General features: G+C 37.5%; 1 protein-coding gene across 3 annotated transcripts in view; it reads right to left on the minus strand.

Moving 5' to 3' along the window:
* The window catches only part of LOC139946997 (metabotropic glutamate receptor 1-like), a 100,828-nt gene that overhangs the window by 70,362 nt on the left and 4,811 nt on the right, over positions 1 to 25,655 (minus strand). Inside the window, exons 1-2 of one of the 3 annotated variants that reach the window (XM_071944805.1) lie at positions 25,184 to 25,218; positions 6,459 to 8,120 (exon numbers count right to left, since the gene is read on the minus strand). In XM_071944805.1, the coding sequence (XP_071800906.1) occupies positions 6,459 to 7,398 (940 nt within the window). In that variant the 5' untranslated portion in view covers positions 7,399 to 8,120; positions 25,184 to 25,218. Of the gene's footprint in view, positions 1 to 6,458; positions 8,121 to 24,947; positions 25,009 to 25,183; positions 25,219 to 25,655 lie in introns of those variants that run through there. The other 2 variants (XM_071944806.1, XM_071944803.1) reach the window with 2 other exon arrangements.

The raw sequence follows: 25,655 nt of genomic DNA on the forward strand, positions 1-25,655 counted from the left end.
AACTGATTAAATTCGAACGCATGGAAATGAAATTGAATGCTCATTTGCCGAATTTGACCGAGAAAACCTACATTATTATTTTTATTATTATTATTATTTTTTTTTTTTTTGGCGGGGGTTGACAAAGAAAAATTACAATTTCGATAACTAGTGTTCTACAAAGTGTTCTTTATCATGACAAGAAAAGATGAAAACATCAATCATTTGACATTCCGTGATGGCTGATCTATCAATGGGGCGTGACGGACAATGTTCACGATGGATTAGTCGACCTCTGAACACGCGCACCCGCCCTGAGGATCGGATTAAGGAACCGGAAAAAAGGCATCAATTGGAGCGTGTGAAATTAATTAGATTCATTTGTATTGGTAATATTTTGGGGTATGATGACACTACACAATATTGTACAATGATTAATATAACATTGTTTGTGTACAGTCATATTTTGTGATGACACTATGGCGCCAAACCTTCAAATGTTTTTAGATTATTGTCAATATTTGGATTAAACACCATCAAACTAAATTTTCAGCGAAGCGCATTAACTATTTCCTTAACAACCGAAATCAGCTGTTGCGGTTTTTTAAGTTGTCAGACACACTTTTCTAGAATGACTCAATAGGGAATTATTTCTTGGATAAAAAACAAATGGTTCGAATTAAAGACTCAATAATGATTCAGAATTTTAATTAAAGGCAGTGGGCACTATTGGTAATTACTCAAAATAATTATTAGCATAAAACCTTACTTTGTAACGAATAATGGGGAGAGGTTGGTGGTACAAAACATTGTGAGAAACAGCTCCCTCTGAAGTGGAGTATAGTTTTCGAGAAAGAAGTAATTTTCCACGAATTTGATTTCGAGACCTCAAGTTTAGAATTTGAGGTCTCGTAATCAAGCATATGAAAGCACACAACTTTGTGCGACAAGGGTGATTTTTTTCTTTCATAGTTATCTCGCAACTCCGACGACCAATTGAGCTCAAATTTTCACAGGTTTGTTATTTTATGCATATGTTGAGATACAGCAAGTAAGAAGATTGGTCTTTGACAATTACCAATAGTGTCCACTGGTTTTAAAAGGTTTTTTTTTTTTCAGTACAAATTTTTGTTTTTAAAGCCTACCTTTATTATGACATTAATAATAATAATAATTTATTCATTTATTATGCGCAATGTTCATATAAAAAGAATATGTAGATGCGCATTGCAATAGAATAAGAAAACAATCTCCAGAAAGTATGGGTAACATACCTACGTTTCAGTATTGACTTATTAGTAACCCTGGTTGGGCTATACAGTCTGATCCATAAAAATGGCACCTTCATGATGGTGACTTTTGAGCAAGTTTCCAAACTATACGCCCTTGAACTCAACTATCAAATGTTACTACATCAGCTGTTTAAACGGATCACCCCCGTCCACAGGGAGAAAATAACCAGGGACGGGTCACGTGCAGGGGTGAAAGGTCACTTCAGGTCACACATGGGGAGGCAAATAGTTGGAGGATATAATAACCATAAACTGTGTGCAGTGGAATTGGTTGATTTGTATACATAAATCAAGTTTATGGCACAAAGCACATTGCAAGTGATTGCTCTATAAAGCTATCACGATACTTAGAGTATTTTCTAAGTGTGAAGTACTTTAGTGAATCTCTTTTGAAATGACTGAAAGATGCCCATGCTAAGTTTGTTGAACAGATGGAAGCTCGTTATACTAAATAATTCCCCCCCCCCCCCCAGAAAGAAGGAAAAGAAAAGAAAAGAAAAAAGTGCACACTTATTTCAGTCAAGATACAATGTTAGTTCAACCTTAAACTAATTTCAGTGGCGTGACTACTGGGGATGGAGGGCCCCTTTTCACACACACACACCAGTGCCCCCATTTGTCCCAAACATAATGGACTTAATGGTGAACTACAGAAATTGCATTTTTAAATGCCAGAGTGTCCCCAAGAAAATCTGGAGCACCCCTGGTGCCTTACTAAAGTGTTACAATTCTAGTTTTGTCGCTGATTACACATTGTTGGTGATCATTTGTCATCATCGAAATGAAATGTAGGCTAAGCTTAGCACTATGTATAAAGGCACTGGATTGGTATATTGTCTCAAAGTCTAGTAATCTCACTTACTGTATCCCATCATATGCCTAAAAATAACAAACCTGTGAACATTTGGGCTCAATTGGTCATCGCAGATGCAAGAGAATAATGAAAGAAGAAGACAAAACAAAAATCATAAGTTTGTCTTTTTCTTATTCGAGAGAGAAATTGCCAATCTCTCAAAAACTACTTGAGAGGGAGCCGTTTCTCTCACAACGTTTTATACTTTCAACAGCTCTCCATTGCCCGTTACCAAGTAAAGTCTTTATGCTAATAATAATCCTTGAGTAATTACCAATAGTGTCATAGTGCATTTAATGATGGAACGCACTCTTAGCGTTGTGATTCTTAACAGACAATAATTAGTGATCATTAGGTACATTCTGTACATTCTTTCATACGGTAACCCTGACGATGTGACCAGGTGACACCCTTTCAATGTCGCTGACACTTCTAATGAAAACACGCAGGGACTTGAAGATGTTTATAGATGTGCAACGTTCATCTTAAGTGCTTTAAAGGCACCAAGCACTTTTGGTAATTAGGCATCTGCTGAAAGCACACATTGTGCAACAATCAATTGTTCTGTCGGTATTCTCTTGCAACTTCGATGACCATTCGAGCTTAATTTGTTTACAGGTTTGTTATTTTATGCATATGTTGGGATACATTTGAGAAGACTGGTCTTTGATAATTACCAAGGTTACTATGTGCCTTTAAATGGATTGTTTGCGTTGGTAGCCACACTTAACATTAATGGTAATAGAAACTTAATTAATTAGAAGTGCAGCAGCAATAGTATATAAAAGCATTTTGGGAATCATAGGGAAACGATATCGGCTGTTAGCCCATTCAAATTTGAATCTGAGAAACGTTACTGTCAGATACGTTTCTCACATTGTGTATTCTATAGCGGATTTTTCTAGTGTAACATTAACTGGATTTTTTGTGATATCTATTTAAAAAAAAAAAAAAAAAAAAAAAAAACGTTTAAAAGAAATTTCACTGGTAAATTTTATTGCATTTAAAGGAACACGTTGCCTTGGATCGGTCGAGTTGGTCTTTGAAAAGCGTCTGTAGCCGTTTGTTATAAAATGCATGGGTAAAAAGATCATTGTAAAAGTAGAATACAATGATCCTCACAAACATGCCTCGAAATTGCACGGTTTTCCTTTTACCTTGTCGACTAACACGTCGGCCATTTATGGGGGTCAACATTTTGACTCCCATAAATGGCCGACCATGTTAGTTCGCACAGTAGAAAGAAAACCACGCAATTTCGAGGCAAACTTGTGTGGATCATTGTATTCTACTTTTAAAACATCTTTCCAACCATATGCATTTTATAAAAAAACGGTTACAAACGCTTTTGTTTTGACCAACTCGTCCGATCCAAGGCAACGTGTTCCTTTAACTGGATTTTTTGTGATATCTAACAAAACAAAAAACTGTTAAAAGAAATTTCACTGGTTAATTTTATTGCATTTAATGTAGGGCGTATCTGCATTTTATATTGGATTAACAAAAAGAAAAGAAAAAAGGGATAGGCCTATAAGTTCCCTTTAAAAGTGCTGCTTACCGTTTCAACATAACAATGTTTTATACAAATCACTAGAAAACCTTTCGGATCAGAGTTGACCCGGAATCCAGGTCAAGGGTTCATGCTGACCCGGAAAGTAGTTTTTCAACTATACTCGGATTTTTGCGTCGTCATTTCTAGGCCGTTATGGCAAAGATTCCGAGTCATACTGACTCCGAAATGAGTCAATTATGACCAGGAAGTTTTTGGAGCGAATAATATACAAAGATGGCGCATAAGGCTGTCAAAAAATGTAACTAGAGTTCGTTAACTGTCACTCAAATAAGTATTTTCGGGTTGAGCAAAGAACATTTTTATTTTTGCGCGAGTTCACTTGATTGCACACTATACTCACGAGTGAGTACATTGAATACGGCGATTTGAGCATGTTAGCTTGCGCGATTTGAGTTGACATACTGAGTGCAACACTATTTATTGCGTTCACAGATGTGTCCTTTCTGCGCGTTTCCACTTGAGTGCGCACTCTACTACAAACGAGTACGATTGAGCAATACGTGGTTATTATTGTTAACTACAATTTGTATCTCGTTTTCTCTCAAGCTAAGAGCTGCATGAGTGGTTTGCTGACGTCATTCTTATAAATACTCTTCAAAATGTTATGGATGAATGGAGAATGGACATTGACGAAGTGAACACCTTTCTTGCTGTGTCCATCTCATTCTCGAAAGAAGGTTCGACGTGTTTTATGTCCATGCTATCTCGGAATTAGAGTGTTTGTAGTTTGATAAACAAACCATGAAATGAGTAGACTGTAAAGGTTTGGTACATCAATGAATTTTGGAAGAAAAGATTCAGCAACACAATCGCTGTATTTTAGCAGAGGGTTATCGAAACAATTTAAAGGCAGTGGACATTATTGGTAATTAATCCAAATAATTGTCAGCGTAAAACTTACTTGGTTACAAGTAATGGAGAGCTGTTGATAGTATACAAAATTGTGAGAATTGGCTCCCTTTGAAGTAACGTAGTTTCGAGAAAGAAGAAAGTAATTTTCCACGAATTTGATTTCGAGACCTCTTAGAATTATTACGGTCTCGAAATCAACATCTGAAAGCAGACGACTTCGTGTAACAAGGGAGAAGACTGTTATTTGACAGCCAACAGTGTCCAGTGTCTTTATACATGTTAGTTTTAATCATTTGTTTATTTTTTTTATTTTTTTTTTAACATCTATTATAAACTTTAATCAAAATGAGGCTGTAAGGGTCTGGTACTCCTTCTATAAAATCATACACTACAGGCAGTTATGATTGTTGGAACACACGGAACATGACATGAACAAGAGAAGTATATACAATTTGCAGCGTATCGCAAACCAACACAAGAAAACATCCTCAAAATAAACCCTAAGGAAACTATTTTGTTTTCTTCGCTAACCTTTTTTATCGAGGAAAAAAAAAAGAAGCATATCAAAGCCCTGGGAAAAATACATAGTTCACTTATATATAGTTATCTATTTTTAGTTTTTTGTTCATTCTTCAAAGCAATGATTTGTCAACCGACAGTCTCAGCGTGAAACGATAACCCGTTGAGCAGCTATACATGTTTTTGGCCCTTAGGTGTTAAAGCTATACTATATCTATAGACTAATTGTACTACAGTGTGAAATGCAACCACCAACAAAATGTCAAAATTACATTTAACCTCTTGTATGAATGGAGGTTAAACCCTTCAGCGCATGATCCAACGGACCAATGACATATCATTGGATGTTATCTTAAAACGACAACTAAAACAAAAACTATACTGCACTTTTAAATTATATGTGCAAATCATAAATGTTGGGGACTCGGGTGCGTTATCCAGAAGAAAAACACATTTAAATGGCGGCATATATATCAAGATATTTGCTCTCACTTTGAAAAACAACCTTTTTGCTAATTGTTTTTACGAACGTACATAACACTTCGTGATACATTAAAAATAATATCTTCTTTAAAAATTGCATTTAAATTTTCGCCCACCAAACATCTAACCTATACTTGTTGATGATGATTTGTTCTCGTATATGGGCTTTGAAGTAATTCTTCAAGCGAGTGACCGACACGTGGCACAACTATGTATAATTGCCAGGGTGTATTCCAGATGGGAATGGGAAAATGCTTCAACTTAAAATGTTATAGACCATTTTGACCTTTGTTTACCATAAGTGTGACCTTGTACATTCTTCGGCTTTTCTGGTAGGCAAGATACTGCACTGGTCATATGGAAAAGTTTACATTTTGTGTTATAATTTCCACATAAATCCAAGAATTATGAAAGTAAAAGCAGGACAAGTTTTGAGATGTGCCCACATTCATCATATCTAAAGTTGATAAGAATTAGACAGTGCAATCTCCATAAACATAAACATAAGATGTTATGTTTTCCTTCCACTAGGCTGTGTACAAATCATGCCTGCAGGCGGTCCGGGCTTAGTGGCTCTTTGCAAACATGTGATGTCACATGTAACATTGTCTATACCTCGATATGTATCTCTCTTTATTTGTGTAAACTTTTATAGAAAATGAAAGGGCAGTACAAGCTTAAAGATGCACCACTTTCTTCATTATTACAAAATGGTTAACAAAAACGAACAGTGCAATATCCATGACAAGTGATTGTTTTGTGTTTTCTTTCAATGATAGTGTACGAATTGTGCCACCAGGACGTCCGGGATTTGTTGTAAAACTGTGATGTCAAGGGTTGGTTTTATTTCCTGCACTTATTGGGCATGGTAAGGTATAAAAAAGATAAAGTGAAGGTTGGAACTTACCCTCTGTATGGACAGCGGAAACATAACTCCAGTTGTATCTAGCAACGATATCCACCATGGCCTGGGCCTGAAGGGTATCAGACGGGCACACTCTGATAAAATACTCATAGAGCGTCTTGTCGCTTAAATCCTTACTGGTAGCCGAATAGGCCACTTGGGGAATGCTGAACAACTGTAAAAGATTCTGAACTTGTATCGCAACAGCACTGGAGCCGGGTCCTATTACCCCGACTATGGGTTTACGGGTTGGTATAGGGGTTCCTACACCACCCGGGAGGCACTGGTTGGGACCCCCCGGTGCGAAGGAAGAAGGGTCCCCGCCCGTGATGTCCTGACTGCCCGCTCCGATGTTATCGCTAACAAACTCCAGGCTCTGTTCTAAAGCAACAGATGAGTACCAACATGAATCTCTGATTTCAAAACCTATGGTGACATTAGGGAGGATTTTGGGGTCCTTATTGATATCCGCTACGGTTTTCATCATCACTTCAACCCGTTGGATCCCATATTGTTCCTGGATATCCCCACATGTCCGATCCGTCGCTTGGCTCTCGCTCGGAACATGATGGACGGAGAACAGAGCACCGACAATCACGTCGCCGTCCACCCGGATTACTTTACGGTTTCGCGCCGTCGCTGACGCGGCATTCACGCTACTAATGAGGACGATTACCCACAAAAAGAGGAGACACAACCCTCTCCAATCCGAAGCACGTATACCCGTCATCTCTGCTAATCCACGGGTCTTGGCTGATCTACCACCACCCTTCAGCGGTACCACCACACCATCTGAGGTTGCAGGCTCCCTCCCAACCCGACACTCCGCCGTGTAGCCTTGCGCAAGTCCGGTAAATCCATGATGAAGGCAGAAAGGACCATGATGACTCTGCCACGTGCGACCACATAAATGATCGTCAGTCAACCTGGCCATGGTCTTCATATCAGAGCAGGCCTACGCTCCAGTAACCTTCGCCTCCGATAAATCCACCTCTACGGGGGGGGCCAGTGGGGTTGTGGGAACTCACGCGATTACACCATGTTTGAATAATTAAGAGTAATATTTTTGTTTCAAGAGGTCCCGGCCGCACGCGACAGCACACTTGAATGTAGCGGCATTCCCCCCACCATGCAAGGTCTCGCGACGTGGAGTGCTTCGAGTTTGATTGACTTCAACACAAATCTCATCCAATGGACAATTCAAAACACTATGGATGACTGTCACTTCCAACTCGGATAATTATTCCCACTGACTCTTCAGATCCATAGCGACTTCCTAAAGTGGCACGTTTACTTTCCAAGGACCGACGCTCAGAAAAGAAAAGTGCATGACGATGACAGGCATGCGCACTAAGACTTTCTCATGACGTCACCTCATTATCGGTAAAAGATAACAATTAGCGTTGCTATGTGAAACCCTTCCTCCGTGATGTTGCCAGGTACATTGTGTCAGCAGCACACACATTTATTTAAGTTTGTGTATAGTATTTCCTTCCTGATTCCAGTCAGTGTCATTGTTGTTTCCCGTTGACTATACTTCATCCAGCCTCATCACCGCATTTACACGGCGGACAAACTGCCGATATTCCCCGGTTGGTCGAAGAGAAGACGCATGTTGCAGTAGCTCCAGTTCAGCAAATCATCTCACATGAAACTCCTCACAACCTAAGCAAATTATGGGGGAAAACATAACTGAATTAACACCGAGAAGAACAGTTGAGAAAATAACTAATTTCAGCAGGTCGAGAGTAAAAACAGTATAAAATTTATTTGATATAAGAATAGACTCTAAAAAAAATTGGTCTAAATTTGACCAAGATCCGGATCCTATGGGGCTACCCATTCCTGAATTATCAGACACATGCAGAGTCAGCATGGCACAGGGTCAGATTCTTAAAAAACGTTGTCAACATGACCCAGAAGGTTCAAACTGACGCAGAATAAAAAGAGTTAACAGTTCACTGTTCAACCACTTTCGGGTCAGCCTGACCCAGAATTGGGTTAAGTCTCCTTGACACCGAATCAAGGTCAGTTGTGACCTGGGCCCAATTTCATGGCTCTGCTTACCGCCGAATTCTGCACTTACGATCTCGATTCCCCGCTTACTTGCAAGCGCCGAATTTCTGCGCTAGCCTTGGCAGCATAGAATACCTAGTAACGTGAAGTACGCACGCGCAGAAGCCAACATTCACCGCTAACCCGTGAAATAGGCTTGTCGTAAGCACAGAATTCCCTGCTTCCGTAAGCGCCGATTCTGTGCTTACAGTAAGCAGAGCCATGAAATTGGGCACAGGTAGTTTGCAGAGTGTAAATAGTTGTGTATCAGTCACAGCAATGTAAATATTAATGTTGTATTAGTGTATTCCTTTCCCGCTATTGATTCATCGGTTGTAAACATATTGCCGTGCTAACCAACAGTTTCAATGAAGTTTGGGCCACTATAATTAGAACTACAGCTTTGACAGTGGCTTTAAAAAAGTCACTGTTTGCATGATAATTTTACTCTCTTTCAAGATGAACAGCAACGGATTCCTAATTTGTCAAAAGAAACTCCAATAAAGATTAAGTGTATAATAATTACTTTTTGCAGATAGCGAGGCTAAAAAATGTGTAGAAATGCTATAATCAATGCAAAAGCAACTGTTATTATACCAATGGTGCCTCCAAAGTAGTCTTGCTCACTTAAAGGATACGTTGCCTTGGATCAGTCGAGTTTGTCTTTCAAAAGCGTTTGTAACCGTTTGTTATGAAATGCATTTTATGGGAGTCAAAAATTTGACTCCCATAAATGGCCGACCGTGTTTGTCGACGAGGTAAGAGAAAAACCACGCAATTTCGAGTGATACTTGTGTGGATCATTATATTCTACTTTTAAAACATCTTTCTAACCATATGCATTTTATAACAAACGGTTACATACGCTTTTCAAAGACCAACTCGACCGATCCAAGGCAACGTGTTCCTTTAAGTGAGCAAGCCTACTTTGGAGGCAAAACATGTAAACAAGGGTGATCGCTATGTGAACCAAAACACATGCACTTTTCTAGGTTCTTCTAGCTTGCATTACACCAATAATAGTGTAGATACTTGCTTAAGGCCACGTGTCACGACCAGAGTTCGAACCTAAACCAAAAAGCAGAGTGAAAAAAGCACGTTTCACTATTCTGATTTTCGATGATGAAACATCCAGCTACGCTTTTTTGTGAATCATGTTAATTTTTTGATGTGAGAAAAGCACGGTTTGTGTATCATAAACAAGTGATACAGTTTCTATGGTAGGCATCGCAAACTTTGCGTTCATCTTGGGGCCAATTTCATAGAGCTGCTTAAGCAAATATTTTGCTTAAGCACGAAAATAGCTCGCTTGTTTTACACATGTTACTGGCAAAAATTTCATACCATATTCATTGCTTATGACTGGTATTTAGCTGTTGCTTACTTAGCATAACAATTAAGTAGAGTCTTGGCCGGTAATCTGATTTTACTAAGCAAGGATTTTTTTGCTTAAGCAAAACTTTGTGCTTAAGCAGCTCTATGAAATTGGGCCCTGGCCTTAAAAATGACATCGGAAATTGCGGTATTTTATATCAGGGACTTTTTGAAGATTAACCTAACCTCACCAAATGAGGGCGTGATGCACGATTTACATACAATGTTGGTGGATGATGATTGATTTATTAAAGAACTCGGCAGATATTTTTTGAGCAAAATAGGCTATGCGTTGTATAAAATTGTAAACCGGTTTGAGCTATTCACTCCTAACAGCTTAGAATAGTCAAAATTTCCATTTTCCTAAATTGCAATTTTCCATAAGTTGATTATTCCGATTGATTTTGTAATTGAAATCAAATGAGTTGACATTACTCAACCAGCTCAGGATATTTGTAACAAAGCGCACGTCTGTGACTGAGCAACTGTTAATTGATTTTAATGAAATTATAATGGGCATTTTTAATTGCTTGACGAAGCGTCTGATAATTGCATAGGACTGGTTTTAATGGAGAAAAAAATGTCCAACAGGAGGATTGACCATTTGTCAAGACTCCCTGTAAACAACAGAAGCAATTATTGCTGACGTCACTCTCGTCACACGGAATTAAACTAATTGGTAATTTTTCAAAAATAATTGTTAGCATAACAACTTACTTTGTAACGAGCAATGGAGAGCTGTTGATAGTATAAAACATTGTGAGAAATTGCTCCGTCTAAAGTAACGTAGTTTTTTGAGAGACAATTGCACTCAAATATTACAGGACTTCAGGCCTGAAGCATCTGAAAGCACACACATTTGTGCAACAAGGGTGTTTTGTCTTTCAATGTTCTCGTGCAACTTCAATGACCAGTTGAGTCCAAACTGTTTACAGATTAAATTGTTATGTTATGCATATGTTGAGATACACCGAGTGAGAATACTGGTCTTTGACAATTACCAATAGTGTCCAGTGCCTTTAAAGGCAAGGTATATTACGTTTGGTGGTCACTCATAAAATTACTGGCATTACCATCTTTTGGTTAGAAGCCTACACCCAGCTTTCGATAGTTTAAAACATTTTGAGAAACATTTCCCTTCTAATGTAATCATGTAAAAAGATTATGTAAACAATATTTTGTTTAATACATTTGACCATTTCAAAATTGATAGAGGATGCATATATGTGGGATTTTTCCTAGGTGTTTCTGTTGATCGAGTTGTTCTAACGGTAGATCTCTCGACTTTAGAATTGGAGATCCCCCGTTCGAATCCTGGATCAGGATGTCAATATTTTGCTTACATTTCACCATTTCAAAATTGATAAAGGATGCATATAATATGCGGGATTTTTCAAGGTTTTTCTGTGGATCGATGTGGTATAACGGTAGATCTCTCGCGACTTTAGAATCGGAGGTCCCCCGTTCGAATCATAGGCAGTGATGGAAAGGGTGTTTTGTTTACATTTGACATTTTCAAAAATGAAAATAAACAATGCCCCATCTTTGAATCTGAGAAGCGTTACTATCAGAAACGTTTCTCAGATTGTGTATTCATATTAGGGGTTATTCTTCCTGCGTGGTAATAATTTTTGCTCCGGTTTTTCGGCAATATCTCAATAACGCCTTACGCGTTTTAAATGAAATTTGGACATGTTAAAGTCGTATTGTAAAATGTAGGCCTATCATTACACTTAAAGGCAGTGGACACTATTGGTAATTACTCAAAATAATTATCAGCATAAAACCTCACTTGGTAACGAGTAATGGGGAGAGGTTGATGGTATAATACACTGTGAGAAAAGGCTCAATCTGAAGTGACGTAGTTTTCGAGATATAAGTAACTTTCCACGAATTTGATTTCGAGACCTCGAGTTTAGAATTTGAGGTCTCGAAATCAAGCATCTAAAAGCAGACAGCTTCGTGTGACAAGGGCGTTTTTTCTTTCATAATTATCTCGCAACTCCGACGACCAATCAATCTCAAATTTTCACAGGTTTGTTATTTTATGCATATGTTGAGATACATCAAGTGAGAAGACTGGTCTTTGACAATTACCAATAGTGTTCACTGTCTTTAAAGACACTGGACACTTTTTGTAATTGCAAAAGACCAGTCTTCTCACTTGGTGTATCTCAACATAATTATGCATAAAACAAACCTGTGAAAATTTTAGCTCAATTGGTCATCGAAGTTGCGAGATAATAATGAAAGAAAAAGCACCCTTGTCACACGAAGTAGTGTGCTTTCAGATGCTTGATTTCGAAACTTCAAATTCTAAATCTAAGGTCTCGAAATCAAATTCGTGTAAAATTACTTTTTTTCTCGAAAACTATGTCACTTCAGAGGGAGCCGTTTCTCACAATGTTGTATACTTCTTTTTCAACCTCTCCCCATTACTCGTTACCAAGTGAGGTTTTATGCTAATAATTATTTTGACTAATTAACCATAGTGTCCATTGCTTTTAAAGTCTTCCAATTATTACAAGATAATGACTACTGTATTTCAAGCCAGCTAGCTACGAAACTGTTTTATCCACCCCCTAATTTAACGTTAGATAAGTGTTTCTGTTTCTGGACATTATAAAACGAGCTGTCCTAACATCAATGCCTTCAACATTATAGTTGGGAATGCAAATATCACATTGAATGTTAATACATCCTGGAAACCAGTATAACATTTTAATATGATAAGACCGGTATCAGCAGTATTTGTAAAGCTATTAACGTAGTTTAGCCCCACTCCTATTATATTTTAACAGTTCATTATGCATGTTGCACGCATGACCTTATTCCAGCGCTCAATATTATTATCACCGGTAACGCATGTTCGCCCGATATTATAGTGTTTTTATTATTATTGTGAATAATATTAATTTATGTAATTCTTGCACAAATTGCCCGGAGGCGTTGACACGTCTACGTCATGCTGCCAGTGCAGTATAATTCCATTTGCAGACATTAACCTGTCATTATACCGTAAATTGCGCTCGGTTTCGCCGGGCGATTAGTTAAGGAACAACGCGTTGAGGCATAAAAAGAACCAATATGAAGTCCACCGGGGGACGGGGTGGATGGTGGGGCTGTGCGACGCGTTTTACGGCCGAGTTGAGCCAATCAAAGCCCCGGCTCGTGTCGGTGTCGGGGAAGTCTGTGTGTGCGGGGATTAAACCGTAGAGTGATGTGTCGCTTGCGTGGAATGGAAATCCACGAAGAAAAAAAGTTGTACATTGCATGAAGATGAAATTATATATCGATCTTGCTGTGTGTACTCAGTTCGAGTGTGATGAGATTTGGACAATAACATGACTGTTTTCAACATCATGAAAAGTACAGTACCCTGGTAGAAGTGGCTGGCACAGACTTGGTGAACAGAGATACTTGCAAGTGTGAGGGTGTGAATGTGCATTGGGTCGGAGTACATCGGTTTCAAATTAAAAATTGAATTGGAACAATTGGGTTATGTTGGAAGGCACGTTGAGACTGGTGTACACTAAAGTGAATTCAGATCAGTTTGTAGTGCATTATCACGGTAAAGCAATATTGTGTCCTTTTCCTTTAAAGGCACTGGACACCTTTGGTAATAAATTGTCTAAAAACATTTTTTTACTCGGTGTAGCCCAACATATGCATTAAACAAGATAACAAATCTGTGAAAATTTTGACTCAATTAATCATCGAAGCTGAAGAGAATAATGAAAGAAAAAAACACCCTTGTTTCACAAGTCTTTTGTTATTTTACTGAGAAATTACCTCTTGCTAAAAAAAAAAACATATTGAGGGAGCCGTTTCTCACACTGTTTGCACTAATCGACAGCTCTCCATCGCTCGTTACCAAATAAGTTTTTATGCTAGTAATTATTTTGAGTAGTTACCAGTAATAACAAGTGCCTTTAAACTAACGATATTCAAACAGGGGTTTGAATGAAGATTGCATACTCTTGAAAATGGTTACAGATCAAACAACGGATAACAATAAAGGTGTACATGTAATATTTTGGGATTTCACTCCAGTCATTCCTACCTTTGATTCCCCTGTGTTGTGAAGAGGCAAGCACACACGCCCTGTATGATTTTAAATATCGAGACACCAGTGTACACATGTTCAGTGTCAACAAGCTCCACAACTCTAAACTATCAATTACAGAAGTATTAATTATGATATGATACAGCCGTCATCGAATGAAACGTGCAGTTTAAAGGAGACTGGACGGGCAAGTTGTGACTTCTTTCACCCGTCACTAGCCCGTAGTATCGACCCCACTCTCTCACACCCCATGACAATAACTCATCAAGTACCCATTCATAGCTCCGTTTTGGAATCAATATCCGCTCTTTTAGTTTCCATTCGACATTGTACTGGTAATTGCCGACCGGGGTGTGTCAAAGCGGTTGCACTTTTTTGGAGGATCCTTGTTGATACAGTGCATATGAAAGGACATTCCCAAAGTGGCTCCAGTAAGTTCCACAGCATAAACAAGTGTAAAATTTAATGTGTTTCACGTGTACAGATAATCACCTGTTCCATTTTTCCTATTTTTAAAAATACTCAAGTTGTGGGGAAGAAATGCGGGTGTCAATTTAAAGAATTTTTAACATTCAACCAAACCAGGACCGCATAAGGATATTGTGAAGTTATTTGTGAATGCAAGGGGCCTGGTCCATTTCTGGGTCAAAACTGACCTGTATTCTGGGTCCGGGGGCATGACCATTTCTGGGACAGACTGACCCGGTAAGAGAACGGGATTTTTTTCTGGGTCAGTTTTACTTATCTCTGGGCCATTTCGACACAGACTCCGAGAACTGACCGGGATGGGTCAGGTCACACAGCCCGGGCCATGTTGACCCAAGGGGTTGATTCCACACAGATGTTTTAACTCAGGACTACTCTTTAGAAGTTACTTTTAAAGCTTAAGGCTAGTCCAAGGTTAGGACGCTAACTCGAGATTATTCTAGGTCTAAACTCTTTGTAAAATACACCCAAGATCCCAGGGGACCCTGTGTAGGCATACATGAAAATAAAACCCGCGTTGGCCAAGTTTCCTGAAAAGGATATTTTCTCAATTTGCCTGCCGGTTTTGCATTGGTGTCAATTTTTTTTTTTATTCAAGGCCGCCATTTATACAGTTAATCACACGCAGATCAAACATTTTGTGCAAAGTTACCGGGACTACTTTTTACAAAATGAAATACCATATGCCATTAATTTTGCAATTTTTTTCTGGTTTTTCTTCTGGAGTGTTTTGTTTTGTCTTGTTTCCCCCCTTTTTTTAAAGTAAAGATACATTTGCCACTTAAACCCATGTCACCAAGGCAACACAGTCCCCCGTAAAAATTATATGACGCGCAGCTCCTTTTATAACAGGCTTGTAGATTAAAAATTAATACCGATGTATAATTTCTGTGGTTACTAAATTTCTCTTTTGATTTCATCTTTCAGGAGCAAGGCAAAGATTGTGTTTCACTTTGGCGCCTCGGGGCATTAGTTGTAGAAAGATAATATCACGAAAGCTTGATAACTGGAATCATGCATTATTGGTGAGGTCAACGCAAGGTTTACTCTAATTTTTTATAATGCTTGACTTTTCTTAAAGGCACTGGACACCTTTTGTAATTGGCAAAGCCCAGTGCTCACTTTGTGTTTCCCAACATGCATACAATAACAAACTATGAACATTCGGACTCAATTGGTCATCGAAAATGCAAGAGAATAATGAAAGAAAAAACGTCCTTGTTCAGATGCAAAAGTCTTGTATTATTTGACCGAGAAATCACCTCTTTCTCAAATAATACGTTACTTATATCCCGTTTACTACAACGTTTTACAGCTCCCCGTTGCTCGTTACATTATGACATAAAGCGCACTTATAATCGCTTTCATCTTTAAAACAAAAAATTATATTGTTCACTTCACTGCTGAAATCGGGGGTCATATTTGAGATAAAAAGGGAAGGACGCAGAATAAGCATGATTAAAAGAATTTCTCGAAGGCTAATATCAACCTGTTAGAAATGGCTGATAATGGACACTACATTGTGAAGGTAAGTTATGTTATGAGTAATGGGTTTGGTCATGGTGTTGGGGTTGGTCTAGGGTGAGGGTTTAGGAGTAGATTGAGTTCACCTTTTGATCGAGCATGGATGAAGAACGGGTTGCTTTCTTGTGAATGCATGCTTTTATGTCAGTATCCTTTCTTTATGAGCCATTATTGGCTTACGGATGAACCATTTGGAAGGGAAGTAGATTACACAAAACGAAACGTTTATACAAATCAAAGATAATGCTTCTATATAAAAGGCCACCATGTCGGTCTTGTTTGTTTTCGCTAAAGGGCGACTAGCTAGGGTGTGAAGTTGCTTGACCTGGATACGAACCAATTACGATTAAAACTATTGCCTGAAACTTAACAAACATTACAACAAAAAGGGTGGTATCTGTATAGGACTTCAAGAAAGTCCACTAACACTAAGTCAAGGGTCATCTCATTCTCTTCACATCTGTACAAAGGTATACTTTCTGTGTCTTTATCTGAGGCAATGTCTTCACAAACAATTAAATCGTTCAACTTCTTCCCATTTTTTCCAATGAGTCTTTTTCTAGCATTGAAAAGGAGGGGCCTTCTAGTTTTTCGAAAAAGACCTCGTTCGATATTCCGATCATGCCACTTAAATGAGAATTCAAGAAAGCCATGACAAACTCTAGTTTTCAAATCGGAGAGGGACTTGGAGATTTTATCAACTTCAAGTCCCATATTAATTTAAAGGGAGGGAACACGTTTGGGAATTGTAATATCGAAGTCTTATAATAAACTGTCAAAGACCAGTCTTCTCACTTGGTGTGTCCCATCATAAGCATAAAATAACAAGCCTGTGAAAATTTGGGCATCGAAGTTGCGAGAAAATGATGAAAGAAAAAACACCCTTGTTGGACGAACTTGTGTGCTTTCAGATAGGAATAAAAGACTTCTAGCTAGAAGTCTTTTATTATTTTAGAGAGAAATTACCTCTTTCTCAAAAACTACGTTACTTCAGAGGGAGTTCCCATAATGTTTTATACTATCAACAGCTCTCCAATGCTCGTTACCAAGTCAGATGTTAAGTTAATATTTGTTTTGAGTAACTACCAAACGTGTACCTTCCCTTTAAGCTTTGAAGGTGATAGGGTGTCCCAATCTTATTTCAATCAGTATAAACAGCTCGTTGTTTATAATCCTAATGGGATATTTATGTGGTACATTTCAGTGATTGATTTAAAAACATATCAGTCCAGTCGGCAGTTTGGTTTAAGTCCACTCCGAGCGGGATTCGAAAATAATGTTAACATGAATTTATTGCTCAACGAGCCCCCGTCAGGACAATTTTGTCTTCTGGTTCACTTATTGGCAAGCACAATTGTTTATAGGCTTCCTCTGTCTTGCGAGCTACGGTGATTAAGTTCACTTATGAGACATCCCTAGGTATTACCGAAAAGAAAAAAAAACAATTATATATCAGACAACAACTCTACAACTCTTCAGAAACTGTCATGTAAAATATGTTTTCTTTTGATGTTCTTTCGGGTCTAAGGTAAGCCTATACATGATTGGAAACCATAAAAAACATCGTTGTGGAACCTTTCTGATTACAAGTTTCATCAATACCATTTTTCCTGTAAACTAACTCCCCTTGAAATGGAGAGAAAACTGAACTAAAAAAAAATCTAACAAAATACAAACGCATTTTCAGTTGTTACAAACGAGTTAAGATTGTGTTTGAAAATTGTCAATGTGTTTCCCCATTTCTCCTGACTCTCAAAACGAATTAAACCAAAATGTTCACAGGTTTGTTATTTGGTTGATAAAACAACACATGAACACTTTCTGCGACTATTCTGTCAACTGAACTCTATAAAATCTCGTACTTTTAAGAAGTTAACTCAATTAAACCTACAAGAGAAGTTAAATAAACCTAATTCACATATAGGCCTATAATACACAATATACCAAGCAACGTAAATAATGCATTTAACTAATTACATCGGCTCTTTAATGTAGACCCCATAACAGGATTGCGTGTACGTGATCGGAACACTTTGAAAGCAAACCTTGTATACACCGCCTACCTCGCCCCAATAATAAACCAACACGGATGATGCATTTTGAAATTACTGTTAAAGATGCTATGTTCGATTTTTGGCCGACTTGACCCCAAAATTTTGATTTAAAATTCAATAGGTATTGATGGGGTCGAGAAAGTTACAAGCTTTCATTTGAGCCCTTGCTCGAAAAAGTCCGCCAATTATTAGTAGCAGTGAAATAAAGTCCTCAAAATTAGTTTTTGTCGGGATCCCGACAATATATCACGTGACCAATTCTTATGTGTTTTATAAGAAACGTTTTGGTTTTTTGTCATGATTCCTTACCATTTAAAATAAAAGTTAAACTTTTTTTAGTTAGAGCGGGTGATACTCTTTGAAAAAACCATTCACTAAAAAAATCTATTTTTTAATGTTTTTGGGCCAACAATCTGACATAGCATCTTTAAGAATGATGTGATGACGAGAAAGGAGCTGTGATGGGTTAAAATAACCAAACTGTAAAAGCCTCATCAAACTGTTTTATCTGTGAACAAATTGTGTCCGGGTTACTTGGAATGTGCGAGTGCGAAGGATCGTTGTTATTTTAACCTCTTATTCTAAATTACGCCATTCCGAGGTGTTATTTGGGTCAGCGTTACCCGGCGTTTTCTGGGTCGAAATTCCGGATCAGGAACCGTTGTATTTTAGACTTTATGTCAAATTGACCCACGAGATCTTTGTTATATTAAGCGGACCCTTCGCAGGTAAGTTCAGATCCTCGACTTTAACCCGTTTTCTGAGTCGAAATGACCAGAAATCCGGATCAGGAACCGTTGTATTTTTGACTTTTTGTCAAATTGACCCACGAGATCTTTGTTATATTAAGCGGACCCTTCGCAGGTAAGTTCAGATCCTCGACTTTAACCCGTTTTCTGAGTCGAAATGACCAGAAATCCGGATCAGGAACCGTTGTATTTTTGACTTTTTGTCAAATTGACCCACGAGATCTTTGTTATATTAAGCGGACCCTTCGCAGGTAAGTTCAGATCCTCGACTTCAACCCGTTTTCTGAGTCGAAATGACCAGAAATCCGGATCAGGATTGTGCTGTTGACTTCTGGTCATAATATTATTGACCAGACATTTGTGCCAAGGACCCTGCTCCGGGTCCATTCTGACCCTAGTATTTTATAGTGTTTATATAATGTCAGCACTGCAATAATGGTATACAGTTTCCACTAAAAGAAGAACAAAATTCTAGCTCAAAAGTCTAAAAACGAATACTAACAACAAAGTGTTAAGTAAGAGCAAACAGGGATGCCAATACTAATTTCCATAGGCTACTTTTGTCTGGAATCTCTGGAACCTTTGTCCGCCAACGTCTAAACTGATACTCTTAGTACTTCTTTTTATACGAGTATTTCAAGCCGAAAGATTTCCCTTGGTGATAGGTGCATGCACTAACTTCCCCTGAATACTAATTGGTGATTTTCAAACAATCTTCCAACCAATTTTGTAAGTCATGCAATCTTCTCTCACACAGATCATTATGCCGAGTGCATTTTTTCAAAAGGTTGCAACCAATTCGGTGAGGACTACCACACAGTCTTTTCTATAGAAAAACCAAAGACGCATTATGCACATCGCGTCCATTAGAAATGCCCGTTACGCATAACAGTAGATAACATCTTTTTCTTCGCATTATGAATGCACTCCGGGCAATTCCGTTGGTGTTCCTTAGAGACGATTTTGAAGGGGAAAAAATGAGCAGGTTGTCTTTCAGGTGCACTTCTTGATTAAGATAGTGGTTTTGTGCGGTATAACAATGAGAATATAATAATGTCACGTGGTGTAAGCCCTACTTGCATAACACTACTGAGTTTATTACGACCATGGTTGTATCATCATACAATCATTATAAGTGCTCGGTAAATAAATAAATTAATTAAATGAATTAATTAAAACAAAGCCGCAATAATGTATGTTGCTTAGATGTGTGCGGTGGGTTCATGTCCACCAGCTGTTCCTTAGGATTCGAACCAAAGTAATGTTTACGTGTGATGAAAGCTCTCCTCAACATAGTGCTCGTCAACGAATATGGGTTAAAAATGAAAGAAATGTCTTAGAATCAGATACCACTTTGAACGTGACATATTGCCTTCAAATCTCTCAAAATGTTTGGATTTTCTCCTTTATACATTTTAAGAGATTTTTTTTTACGCAGAAAAACACAACAGTGTGGTGTAATTATAAAGTGAAAATCGTATTGAGCTATACAATTTTGGGAGTCAACAATGTGATTATATAAAAAGAAAAATTATAGCAGTTCTGTACAGAAATTACACGAAACCACACAATTCAAGGAATGTTGATGTGGATCACTATAACTGTACTTTTTTTTAAATATATGTACAACCATAATTCATTTCAAAACCTTGTTGTAGCCTTTACCAAAGTGCCTAACCCGAGTGCAACCCCTTTAAACCAGAACATAGATGACATGCCAGCGTCGACAGGCTTGTAATTCACAAAATCAAGATTTGACACCAACATGACCTTTAGAGATAACAAACCCATTTAATATTTCTTCAGACTAAAATGTAGGATAAAGGTCAATTAGCTCTTTATCAACATTGTATTATAGTGACAAATGTACTTTTTGAAAACTATAGACGATGACGAAAAGCTACCTTTTCAAAGGCATTTGACACTAATGGCAATCTGAAATTTGCACACAAATTTGTGCAACAAGGGTGTTTTTTTGTTTCAGTATTCTCGTGCAACTTCGATGACCAATCGAGTCAAAATGTTCAGAGATTTTTATTTTATGCATTTTGGATAATCTTGACAATTTACCAAAGGTAGGTGTATGACATGTATGCCGGTCATAATTTGAACTATTTACCAAGTTATACAACAAAGATGAAAATTATGTGAAAACCAAGTACGTTACTTGTAACTCTAAAATATTAATGAGAATAAAGCTGGTTATGGTACCAATATGTTTTGACGAATACTAACATATCTACCATATAATATTGTGAGTTTCTAGAAAAATGTATTTCTGTTTGATCTATTCTCTTACCCGACAGACGGAGAGATAACAGCCTGTATGAAATAATTTTGATCAAAATAATAAGATCGAAGTTGTTAACTATTTTTTTTATGGGGGGGGGGAGCACAAATACATTGTTAAGCATCCCCAATATTTTAGGTTTTTTTACGTTTTTATCTAACGGTAAAACGCATCCAAATTTACAAAGTCCACATCCATGAAAAAACATGTCTTCGCTTCTCAAAGGTAATAACCAACATTAAATTTCACGTGTGGTTTAATTTTCAATAATTCAAACACTTTGATAAAGAAAACATGATAACATTCACACTCACCGCCATCCCGATTTTCGTCGAAACGCATTCAGAATGAAAATACCACCACCGTGCTTATTCAATTATTACTACATTTTGTCTTTATGAGGATAAATCGCTTGATTCCGGGTGAGTGTCCTGACTAAAAAAATGCAAAGAGGCCGAGATTATTCTACTGGTCGGAGTTTCAACCAAGAAGAGTTCGGTGAGTTCGTCTTGCTTGAGCTGAATCACATTGCATTATAAACTGTATATGCTTTCCACCAACCCAGGTGAATCAGTGAGAAACAAAACTTCCTTTAATTCAATCTGAGGCTTGTATTCCAGCGCATGCGTCGTTGTCAGCCACATCCCGCACACGAATGACCGCGAAACACGATTTATGTTAGTGTTATCTTTTGCTAAAATCCTATTATTTTGAAGTTGCCACGGGCAGGTTTCTTATAACAAATTCATACTTTCCATATTGGTAATTAGGTTCAGGTATCTAGAGTTGTAATACTTTCGGTCTAAGGTTTCTTCAAAGATGTTAAACTGATGCGTATGACATCATTTGGGAAGGGCGCCCTCTGCAAGAGGTCAAACAGAAGGTAGCTGACTGGTCCACATTATAGCGCAGCGCAAACATGATCGTTTTCTACTTTATTTCAGCATAATTTATTTTCCATCAAGTTGGCAGCGTGATGACGTCAATTAAAATAATACTCTTTAAAAAACAAGTGGATTTATTGGTCTTTTCAGGCTGTGGCTTAGCTTCAGCTTATACACAAAATAATTATTGGCTAGCTCTATTCTGTAACTGTTTGATGTGCGGTTTCTGTGCATGTTTTATTTTCTGTAACTCATGTTTATTCAAAAAGGGGACACTTAAATTGGGGGAAGCTGCAATAGCAAGGAGCTTAAAGGCAGTGGACACTATTGGTAAATACTCAAAATAATTATTAGCATAAAACTTTACCTGGTGATGAGTAATGTGGAGAGGTTGGTAATATAAAACATTGTGAGAAACAGCTCCCTCTGAAGTGATGTAGTTTTCGACAATGAAGTAATTTTCCGCGAATATGATTTCGAGACCTCAAGTTTAGAATTTGAGGTCTCGAAATAAACCATCTAAACGCACACAACTTCGTGTGACAAGGGTGTTTTTTCTTTCATTATTATCTCGCAACTTCAATGAGCTCAAATTTTCTGAGGTTTGTTTTTTTATGCATAATGTTGAGCTACACCAAGTGAGAAGACTGGTCTTTGACAATTACCAATAGTGTCCACTGTCTTTAAGGTGAACATGTTTCTTTAAAAAATGTTACTCTCAGAACTGCAATTTCAGATACTCATAATTTCCAATGTTTATTTACACTCTACCGACATTCCTGTGTTATTAGCTGTGTCACCGTATGCCCTTCATCTGATCCCCTCTCGTTTGAACGACTTCTCACTTGAACGATTTAATTGCAGTGGTTTCAAAAACTAATTGAAAATAAATATCTTAAAGGTATACGTGGGGAACGTTTTTGCGTGATTGATTATTATGTTTGTTTGTTTGTATCGTTTATGTTTGTTTGGTTCTGTTTGTTTGGTTGTTGTTTTTATTCTCTGTATTTTTGTTGTTGTTTGTTTTGTTGTTGTTATGGTTTTTTTAGGGGGGGGGTAAACTGTACTTTTTAAACTTGATGTAACATATTATGTTAAAGGCAGTGGACACTATTGGTAATTGTCAAAGACTAGCCTTCACAGTTGGTGTATCTCAACATATGCATAAAATAACAAACCTGTGAACTCAATCGGTCATCGAACTTGCAAGATAATAATGAAAGAAAAAACACCCTTGTCACACGAAGTTGTGTGTGTTTAGATGGTTGATTTCGAGACCTCAAGTTCTAAACTTGAGGTCTCGAAATCAAATTCATGGAAAATTACTTCTTTCTGGAAAACTATGGCACTTCAGAGGGAGCCGTTTCTCACAATGTTTTATACTATCAACCTCTCCCCATTGCTCGTAATCAAGAAAGGTTTTATGATAATAAATATTTTTAGTAATTACCAATAGTGTCCACTGCCTTTAACACCTCATTTTTTGCAATGAATGTTATAGAAGGCGATAAAATTTAATGGAGTGTTACAAGAACCAGGACTGATGATAAAACTGGTCACTTTCTTCAGAATACTGCAAGTTAAAGCATTCTTCAAATAGATAGGGGGTTTACTTCCACTGAAAGTTTAATTTTCAGTTTTTGTATATTTGTTCGCACACTATTCAAATGTTTACTATTGGTATTTACTCAAAATAATTGTTAGCATAAAAACTTACTTGTATCGAGCAATGGAGAGCTGTTGATAGTATAACATATTGTGAGAAACGGATCCCTCTAAAGTAACGTAGTTTTCTCACTCAATTGTAGGCATCTGAAAGCTCTGTTTTTTGTTTCATTATTCCCTTGCAACTTCGATGACCAAATTGAGCCCAATGTTCACAGATTTGTTAACTAATTTCTGCATGATGTTTGGGTACACCGAGTGAGTACACTGGTTTTACCAATTACCAAAGGTGTCCGGTTGATTTTAACAAAGAGTTAAGACTAGTCTTATCTCGAGTTAGGAAGAGTTACTCATCCTAACTTAGGACGAGCCATACGTTAGGACTGGTCCAGTATCTTTAACGTCCTTGTGAAAGTTGAGAAAATAATCAAATTCAATGCCATTTTGATTGAATTCAAAAAGTAACAACATTCATGAACAATAATGTACAGACTCATAATATTCAATGGGATTGATTTGGATGTTGAATTGGAATCATAGGTAACAAATAAATAAAAAAATACATTAAATTTACTTTTTATTATCGTGAAGTGGGAGCCTTGTAATTTCCCCCATTTTCATAAGGACACCATCCATAGGAAAATTAGTGGATCACAAAACTCAATAAAATATGACATTGAAGCACCAAAGGCACGCGGAAAATACTTTAGAGGTAATGATGTTAGTATTAAATTTATAATCATGTCATGCATGACTGTGTGTCCATATATTGAAAACGAACATCTGAGTAAAGGTAAGGGTGTATTGAGATCTAAACAAAGTTAATCAAGTTAAAGGAACATTACATAATTGTTTTTTGCTAACAAAACAGTTGCTGGCAGTGTAAGCACTTTATGTAACCCACCCTAAACATAAACTGACAAACCTGTCGAAGTTTGAGATCGATTGGCCATCTGGGTCACGAGAGAATAGTGAAAAACCGATTAAAAACTTTGCGTTGCATCGATGCCAAAACAAAAATGAATAAAACGCTGAGCGATAAACTCCAAACGCGAAATTAGATTATTTATTTCTCATCAAATATGACATTTCAGACAGAAATATTTCAAGGGGTGTTTTATACTATCATCATCATTAGACCGTGTAGGTTTTATGTAAATCTGTGATCTTCACGATGTTTGTTTCTTACCAATTCTGTAACGTTCCTTTAACCAATAACTGTTCACCAAAATGGCTGAAAACAACTAAAACTGTAATTCGAATTATCAAAATGGTGTTCGCAAAAAAGGCCCCCCCCCCCCACAAAAAAAATAAAATACAAGAGCAAAATAAAAAGTAAACTTACAAAATAGACAAAACTTCGGTATGACTCGTGAAGGAGTGCATGCATGGAGCACCGAATTGGCACAAATCAAGTTGTACGGAGACTGGAAATAACATTGGATAAGTCGGCTGAGGTGTCGTGGGTATAAAATTAAAAACGAAGCTCTGTATGTTTACAGGTGCTTCACAACCAAAATGGATACCACACAGGCACCATGTTTAAAAAAAAATCACAAAATGTGTCGAAAGTAAACTCACCCAACGTCGCTCTTTTTGTTATTCCAATGTATAGGCTGTGAAGGTTGGCATTAAAATGACGGTGTAATATTTTTTTCAATCACCTAGAAATTTCCCAGTCAAGTGGTTGGCATAGAGATGAAGTGTTTTCGAGACTGATAAATTAGACTATGGGTCACGGAGACAAATCATATTGATAGACAGTACAGCGTACCTTGAACCGAAGATTTGGTATCTGTGGAACTTTTATATTTTGCTACATGTAGTTTATTACTGAGCCAATATTTATTTAAGTATGTCTCCATTTTGATGCAAATTATGTTTTTATATCAGTCGATGTGGTTTGTATTGTGCGCTTTTTCTGAACTATGACTTGCATTCTGACCGTATAAATAAATGATTAATACAGAGATCACAACACACTACAACTTTAATGCGGGATTGTTGTATTGGTCACTAGATGGCGCTGTTCTTACTTTCTAATCTTGATAGT

Source organism: Asterias amurensis, chromosome 14 (genome assembly GCF_032118995.1).
Source record: "Asterias amurensis chromosome 14, ASM3211899v1".
In the NCBI taxonomy this organism is placed as follows: domain Eukaryota; kingdom Metazoa; phylum Echinodermata; class Asteroidea; order Forcipulatida; family Asteriidae; genus Asterias; species Asterias amurensis.